Raw genomic sequence first — 9,271 nt, 5'->3', positions numbered from 1 at the left:
ATCTCGTGGGCAGCATTGGCTGCCAGACATACGATGTGTCATAATAATACTCGCATCATAAAATATAGTCACTGCTTATATCGATCGTTCTCTCTTTCACCCGTGAATTTTGATAACCATAGAAAATGTGATGAAGACAGTTTAGAGAGTATGTCATTACGCAGGGGCAACTACAATAAATATAATCAAGACGCCGATATGGCAGCCTCGCGTATCCACTTGCTCCTCATGCCGCCTACGTATGGAAGGGGTTAACAGCTTTCCTCCTATTCCATATATCTGCAGTACCTCCCACAGCACCTTCCTGTCTACCCTGTCATAAGCTTTTTCCAGATCCATAAAAGCCCAAAAAACATCCTTACCTTTTCCTATAGCTTTCTCACATATCTGTCTTACCACAAAGGCATAAAACCATTCCCACCCATTCCATCCCTAAATACACTCCACTCCCCTCCACCCTCCCTCTTAGCACCTCCTGGATGATGGGTCATCCCTGCACCTTGTCCACTGCCCTGGGTCAGAGGCAGTGTCGCAAGACACAGCACATCCACAGCAACAATATCAGAGCCAGTACTGACCCCTGTGGGACTCCACTTACCATTTCTTCCCAAGTAGAGTTTTTATCTCTGAGCACCACTCTTAATTTTCTCCCATGCAAAAAATCTTCCATTTCAATAGTCTTCTATGTATGCCTCCTATTGTTTTGAGTTTTCTTAATTTTTTGGTGTGGTACTTTGTCAACACCTTTTGTAAGTCCAGGAAAGCACAGTCTGCCCATCCATTCCTTTCTTGCATTATATCTATTAACCTTGAATAGAAACAGATAAAATTTGTGGCACATAACCTTCCCTGTCTAAATCCGAATCATCTTGGACTTATTATATTGTTCTCCTCCAGATGTTTAGTCCATCAACTTTTGATAACTTTCTCTCTCACAAATTTTGGCTATTGTACTTGTAAGGGAGACTGGTCTATAGTTTGTTGGGTCTTCCTTGTTTCCCCCTTTGTATAATGGCACAATATTGGCATTTTTCCAGTCTTATGGTAACTTTCCTTCTTTGAGTGAGCCATCTATTATCTTGTATATTTTGTCCATTAGTTCATCTATACATTCTCTTATTATCCAGTTTGCAATTTCGTCTGAGCCATGGGATTTTCTGACATCAAGGTTCATTATTTGGTCCCTTATTTCTGTCACAATTATTTCTCTCGTGGGGGGGGGGGATCTTTTTCCCCTTCCTTCATCCTAATTGTGTATATTTTCTTTAGTGAATACACATTTGAATTTTTTTTTTTTATAATTTCGGCCATTTCTATATCCTCTGTGTCTATGTTCCCCTGACATAGTTTTACTATTTCCTGTTTATTTTTTAGTTTACCATTTACATATCTATAGAATAATTTAGGTTGATCTTTACATTTGACTATTATGTCTTTTTCAGTTTCTTTTTTTAATCCCTATGTATCTTTACACATTCATTTCTTAGTTTGATATATATTTGCCACTTGTTTTTTTTTTTTTTTCCATCTTTTCCAAGCTTTGTCTCTTTTATCTTTTGCCTCACTACATTTTTTGTTATACCAGTACTTAATGTACACCTTTTCCTGTTTTTGTTTTGGTACATAATTATTCACTCCTTCATTATAGATTTTTTTTTAAAACTGTCCATTTCTCTTCCAACTGTGTTTCTTCATTAAAGAATTTTTCCCAACTTACTTTTTGCTAGAATTTTCTAAGATTCTCAAAATCTGTTTTGCTATACATCAGTCCTCCTTTTCTGTTTCTCATTTCTCCCCATATATATTTCCTCTTTTAGTTCAAGCTCAAATAGTATGCAGTCACTCTTCCCAATTGGTGTCTTGTATTCCATTTTATCCACAATTTCAGGCTCTGATGTAAATATCAACTCTAGTCTTGACAGTTCTTCATGTGTGCGTATTTTACCTAGTTGTATTTTACAGGAAGGGAGCTATGCTTGTAGTGACCCTTCTTTGTATCTTTCAGCATCTAATTTGTGTATACGTGTGTTTACTTATAGAATACAGGGAAGGAGGAATGCTTGTGGGGTCTAATCTCCTAATCTTTAATTAATCATCCATAGCCTTAGGGAATTAAAAAGTGTAATGAGAAATATGCATTTGGGAATGGATACAAAGAGAAGATTATATGAAGGGGTGATTGTGATGACAGCACTGTATAGGGGAGAGACATGGAATTTAAGAGAGGCAGAGGGGAAAAGTTTAAATGTATTTACCTAGTTCTATTTTACGGGAAGGGGAGCTATGCTCGTGGTGTCCTGTCTTCATATCTCATTTTATCTAAACTGTTTTGAAATTCATGAATTGTTTTTGCACACACCACTTTTTCGTCCAACTTGTTCCAGATGTCTATTACTCTGTGGGGAAAGCTATTCTTTTTCAGGTCTCTTCTATAACTGTCTTTCTTGATTTTCTTTCTGTGTCCTCTTGTATTTCTACTATCCCATTTTATTAGATCCTATCAATAGTTTCTATGCCTTTCATGATTCTATAGTTATCAAGTCTCCTCTCTCTCTTCTTTGCTCTGTAGTTCATGTTTTGTTAGTCTCTCTTCATATGATAGTTCTGAGAGTGTTGGTGCTAATTTTGTAATTGCTCTTTGTATTTTTTCAAGTTTTGTTATACATTTTTTTTGTACTTGGTGACCACATCGTCACTGCATATTCCAATCTTGGACTTATCAAAGTAACTAGTATTTTCTTCATCATTTTGTCCAGGTATATAAATGCCATTTTGATTGCTCTTATTGAATTCTAAGTTTCTCCAAAAATTTTGTTTATATGTTTCTCAGAGGACATATTATTCGTATCCAGGTCCTCCTCATTTTCTACTTTCACCACCCTTGTCACCACTGTCACCACCACTGTCGGTCCTCGACCATTACACTTATATTTGACTTGTAATTTCACTTGTCTCGAGGCCCCTTGCCTTCGTTACGTGAGTTTCACTAAATGTTCAAGTTCTTCTTATGCAGTAGGCCCTATGCCTTGTATTTCCTTTAGTCTCACTAGTTTCAAATTTCATTAGGCCCCATGCCTAGTTCTCTCGACCTTTGGGTTAATAAAAGGGTGGTGAATTTCTTGCTTGTTAAACTAACGGACTACACGCAGAGAGTCCCCACTGGTTCTATCCAATACTTCAGAGCACCTTCGTTCAGACGTCACTTTTTATTCGTCCAATAGTCTTTTACGTTTCAACACAAGTGACACACCTTAAGGGCGTGTCTTTTCCTTTTAAAGCCAATAGTATTACTCTACATACCCATTTACCTCCAATCCGAGAGGCTGTTACAGTCCTTCCAGAATTATTGCTGCATAAGCAAAAGCATAGAAGCAAAAACATGACGTCATTGCGCATGTGGTATGTCTTCACGGAGGTGGTCTGCAGCTAACACAGTTTAGATTACATCAGCGATTATAAAGCAGTCATCTCCGTCGGTGTGTTTACATAGACAGAACGACGTCTTCCAATCTTTGTTTATAACAACAGTAGGCGTCGAATCTTGACTTGTTGACTCAGCGTGTATTTCACCTGATTACCATTCATACAACTAGCCTCTTACATCTACTTTTTATATTTCTTCTTCTCCCAATTTATATGATCACACTATTCTTTTTTTGGTTCTTCCAAATTCCATTATACTACACTTCTTGATATTGAATTCCATCTCCCACTTCCTACTCCATTCCCATACTTTATTGAGATCCCTCTGTAGCGACTCACAATCTTCTTCGGTGTTCACTTTTTTCAACATTTTTGCATCGTCTGTGAAGAAGCTCATATAACTTTCAATTCCTTTATCCATCTAGTTTTGATAATTCTTTCACAGATTTTAGCTATCGTACTTGTAAGAGAGACCGGGCTATAGTTAGTAGGGTCTTCCTTGTTTCCCCCTTTATATATTGGTACTATATAAGGCTATGTATTTTATCTGTTAGTTTATTCCTGCATTCTCTCAAAATTCAGTTTGCCATTTCATCCAGTCCATTTGATTTTCTGACATCGAGATTACTCAAGTGTTTCATTATTTCATTTCTTGATACTTCTATCTCTTTCATAGGGGGATTCTGTCCTCCCATTCGATATCTCTAGGTTGTATGTTCTCCCTTGTAAACACAGATTTAAAATGCTTATTCATAATTTCTGCCATTTTCATTTCCTCTGTGTATTAGACTCCTCCTTGCCATAGTTTCTCTAATTCTTGTTTGCTTTTCAGTTTGTTGTTTACAAATCTGTAAAAATAATTTTGGTTGATCTTTACATTTTTCTATGACATCTTTTTCATATTTTGTCTTTTCTACTCTGTGCACTTGTAAATATTTATTTTTATAACTGGTATATATTTTCCATTTTTCAGGTTTTTTGTCTTTTTTTCATTTTATCCAAGCTTTATCTCTTATGTCTTTTAACTCCCTACATCTTTTGTTGTACCAGCACTTTACATATCCTTTTTCATGCTTTTGTCTTGGCACATACTTTTCCACTCCTTTATAAATTTTTGTCAAAATACTCCATTTCTCTTCTACTGTTGTTTCCTCCTTTTGTATTCTTTCCCAGTCAGCTTTTTGAAAGAATTCTTTTATTTTGTCAAAGTTTGTTTTTTCATACATCAATCTTCCATTTCTATATTGCTAATTTTTTTCTTAATGTATTTTTCCTCATTTAGTTCCAGTTCAACCAATATGTGGTCACTTTTACTTATTGGTGTTTTATATTCGATTTGTCCACTATTCCTGGTTCTGATGTGAATATTAGGTCCAGTCTCGATGGTTCTTCCTCATTTCTATACCTAGTATTCTCTTGTATCCATTGTGTCATTGTATGTTCAATAATCATATCAAGTAATACATTTCCCCATAGGTCATCTCCACCCTTCATTGTCATCTCTTCCAAGCAGATTTCTTTACAATTAAAGTCACCATTATAATTATTTGTCCTCCATCTTCTATTATCTTACTTAGTGATATCCTGGTGTCTTCTAACATATTTTTGTGTTCTCTTTCTTCCCATGAAGCCATTCTAGGAGGCACATAATTTACTACAAACTTCCTGCTCTTCCCATCCTTGTCCTCCACTTCCATCATAATCATCTCTACTATATTCTTTCCATATGTGACATTCCTCACATTTATATCCTTCTTAGTCAGGAACATAACTCCACCCCCTTGTTTTGCCTCTCTGTTTCTAATCCAACAATTATATGCTCCATATCCTACACTGTTGGGTGGTAGTGGACCTTTCAATTTTTGTTTGAGATTAAATGTCTGAGAAGTATGGTAGCGTTCATAAGGTTTGATAGTGTGTGAAATAAGGTAAGAAGGAGAGTGGGGTGGAAAAGGAGATGGCAGACAGGGTTGATGAAAGAGTATTGAGATGGTTTGGACACATGGAAAGAATAAGTGAAGAAAGATTAATAAGAGGGGTGGAAGGCAGAGGTAGATGGAGTGAACTTGAGTGGGTGACCGAAGATAAGAAGGATGGATAGAGTGAAAGGGGCATTAAGCAAGAGGGATACACATGTTAACTACTTGCTACAATGATGCTTATGTAGGCATCATGAGGAGCGAGTGGGTACACGAGGATGCTGGCATCGGTGTCTTGATTATATATTTTTTTTTATAGTTGTACATGTGTTACCCCCAGATTCTGTGAACTGGTTAGATCACATTTTCTGTGTTTATTAAAAGTAAAAGAGAATGAGTAATACAGCAGTGACTATATTTTATAACATGAATAGTGTGATGCATTGTTCATATGGGAGCCAATGCTGCGTGCAAGAACTTGACTTGTACTGAAGAGGATAAGCAAGGAAGGTATAAGGCAGGAGATACGGGTGAGTGGAGAATGGCTGTGTATAGATGATACTGTGATGCAAGGAAGGGAGGGGGTAGGGGATAGGGTGGTTACCTAGTTGTATTATATGGGAAGAGAGCTATGCATGTGGTGACCCGTCTTTGTATCTCTCAGCATCGTTTTTTCTTAAAATCTTGAATAGTGTTTGCACACATTGTTTCGTTGTCTAATTTGTTCCAAGTATCTATCACTCTGTGTGGGAAGCTGTTCCTTTTCACATCTCTTTTGTAACCATCCTTTTTTAGTTTCTTTTCGTGTCCTCGTTTTACCATTATCCCATATTAACAAGTCATTCTTATCTAAGACTTCCATTCCTTTCATTATTCTATAGTCAGCAAGTCTCCTCTTTCCCTTCTTTGTTCCAAAGTTGGTAATTCTAGTTTGGACAGTCTTTGCTCATACGTAAGTTCAGAAAGAGTTGGTGCTAGTTTCATTGTTGCTCTTTGTATTCTATTTTTTTTTATATTCTTTTTGGTACTGGGTGTCCATAGTGTTGCTGCATACTCAAGTTTTGGTCTTATTAGTGTAGTTAGAATTTTTTTTATAATTTCCTCGTCCAAATAAGCAAACGCCACTTTAATTGGTTCTGTGTGAACAATAGTTCAATGCAGCCTACAGGGATTTCTACCTGTCTTCTATTTTTCTGCATGAGGGGACAGAGAGGAGGTTGCTGATTGTGTGAGGTGGCCTTGCTGTGGATGTGCTGTGTCTTGTTGTATTGCTTCTGACCCAGGGCAGTGGGCGGGATACTGGGATGACCCATCATCCATATGGAGTTATGATGAGAGAGAGGAAAGGGTGGTGGATGGGAGTGGAATGGGTGGGGATAAAATAGGTGGGAGTGGGTATATGGTATAGTATAACCTCAAATTCATGTATGGTTTGAACTTGGTACAATAGTCCTTAATTTCCAATTATCACATTTGTGTATCCACATAAGGTCACATCATTCCTCATAGATAGTACTATATATGAGCTGAGCTTTCATCCAAAAGAGTAACAGCTGCTGATCACAAGACCAACTCATGGATCCAAGACCATGATGGATCACAAAATGAACTCCAGATCCCACACAATTCATGTATGATTTTGAGTGACAGTATGTTGTTATAAGCTAAAAAATATCTAATGAAACATACACATGATAAGTTCCACCATTTTTCTGAACAAATGAGTATACATGTCTACACAGTAGGTAAAACTGATAATGTAATGAGTACAATTACAATATGATGCTTAATGTGATTATGTAGTTACTAAAAATCTGAATAAAGCAAAATGGTGCCTCATTTGTAAATAATTTTTTCTCCTGGTGTCTATTTCATGAAAAGAAAATTCGAAAGTAAAATGTTTCCAACATCAGCTGAAGAGACTGACATAAATGCATATCACATATATGTAGTACAACCTCAGTTCTTGAACATCTCACAAGTCAAATATAGATTCTTGACCAAAAAATTAGATAATTTATTGCTCCATTAGTCAACCAAAATATCAGTTCTTGACCAACCTGAATGGTGCGGAAAAAAAAAAAAAAAAAAAAAAAAAATATATATATATATATATATATTTAATCACCCTGACAAAGATTTATCCAGCAAATAAGTAAACTTGTTTCAGTCCTTGATCAAATTGGCCCTGGAACAGTTTCAAAGAACAGACTGTGGTATAGAACAGAGGTTCTACTATAAATATATATATATATATACATACATATATATATAATAATATATATACCCACACATGACGGGACCCAACGAGTGTTGCTCCTTTTCTGTTTACAATTAGGTAAATACATACATGTGTATCTATCTATATATCAAGGGCTTTTTCCCCCTTATCAGGGAGGTAGCCAAAGTCAATTGGCATATACCCACTCCCACCCATTACACTCCCAATCCACCAAACTTTCCTCCTCCTCATCTTAGCTCCTTATGGATAATGGGTCATCCTTGTATCCCACCCACTTCCCTGGGTCAGAGGCAATGCAACAAGACAGCACATCCACAGCAAGGCCGCTTCACTTAATTGGTGACCCCTCCTCTCTGCCCCTTTATGCAGAATAATAACAAGCAAGGTATTTGGCATTGGGTGCATGTTACTGTATGGTAAAAATCTGCTTAGTAGCATGCAGCTAATATCTTAGGTTTATATAGGGGGCCCATATGGACCAGAGCCACACATACCTTTTGTCCATGTTACAAAGGATTACAAAGGAAGAGCATGCCAACAGGAGACCTTTTGGTCCATATCTAGGTCAGATGGAAAAAAAAAAAAAAAAAAAAAAAAAAATACATATATATACCAAGGCTTTTTCCCCCTTACAAGGGAGGTAGCCAAAAAGGGAAAGGCATAAAATCATTTCCACCCATTCCATCTCTGAATACACTCCACACCCTCTTATCTGAGCACCTCCTGGATGACGGGTCATCCCTGCACCTGAGTATTCTTTTTCTGTGGTGGGGGAAAGGAATACTGCCAAGTATTCCCACTTGGATTGTAAGAGGCGAGAAGAAAGGGACGGGGATTGGGACTAGGTATCCTTCTCCTTGTAGCCCCACAGGGGACATTCCTTAAAAAAAAAAAAAAAAAAAAAAAAAAAAAAAAAAAAAAAAATTAATAATAATAAACAAAATAAATGCATAGGTATAGTTAAATAATAATCAAACAGGAAAATAGTAAATAAATTAAAATCAAGCAAATAAAGAGACAAACAAATATAAAATAAGTGGCAGGCATTACAGCATCTTGCTTAGGTGTTTATCTAAATGAATCTTAAAGCTTCAAAATGAACTATATTGCACTGCCTCTGCAGGAAGCTTATTCCATTCACTAACTACAAGGATGGCAAAGTTGTTTCTACCCACTTCCACATTAAATCTATTTCCTGACAGATTGAGACCATTATTTCTTGTTGGATTCTCATTCAGTGAGAAAATGTTGTCCCTTTTGATGTTGTCAATTCCCTTAAGAATCTTAAAGGCCTGTATCAAGTCACCTCTGAGTCTATACTTTTTCAGGGAAAACAGATTCATATGTTCTAGTCGATTTTTGTATGATTTATTTTTGATATTTGGAAACAGTCTTGTGGCTCACCGTTGTACGTTTTCCAATCTGTCAATGTCTTTAATGAGATTCGGTGACCATACGGAAACAGCATATTCCAAATGTGGATGAACTAACGATTTATATAGCTTATTAATGAGAGATGGACTTTTGAAGTCAAAAGATTGCACAATCAGTCCTAAGATCTTATTTGCCTTCTCAGAAGCTGAAATATACTGCTCAGATGATTTGAGATCATTACTGATAATTATGCAGAGATTCTTTTCACTATCCACTTTTGCTAATAAATTTCCAAATAACTTGTAATCATACT

The 9,271-nt window shown here is 36.5% G+C and overlaps 1 protein-coding gene across 1 annotated transcript in view; it reads right to left on the bottom strand.

Annotated features, from left to right (window-relative positions):
• Nucleotides 1-3,790: 3,790 nt before the first annotated feature.
• The window catches only part of LOC143041001 (UBX domain-containing protein 1), a 148,384-nt gene continuing 142,903 nt past the window's right edge, over nucleotides 3,791-9,271 (bottom strand). Inside the window, exon 8 of the mRNA XM_076212520.1 lies at nucleotides 3,791-8,464. Coding sequence (XP_076068635.1) covers nucleotides 8,214-8,464 — 251 coding nt within the window. The 3' untranslated portion in view covers nucleotides 3,791-8,213. The remainder of the gene's footprint in view (nucleotides 8,465-9,271) is intronic.

The sequence above is a fragment of the Oratosquilla oratoria genome, chromosome 30, assembly GCF_046742065.1.
Source record: "Oratosquilla oratoria isolate Oo_2021 chromosome 30, ASM4674206v1, whole genome shotgun sequence".
Classification (NCBI taxonomy): domain Eukaryota; kingdom Metazoa; phylum Arthropoda; class Malacostraca; order Stomatopoda; family Squillidae; genus Oratosquilla; species Oratosquilla oratoria.
This window is presented reverse-complemented; position numbering and strand designations above follow the sequence as displayed.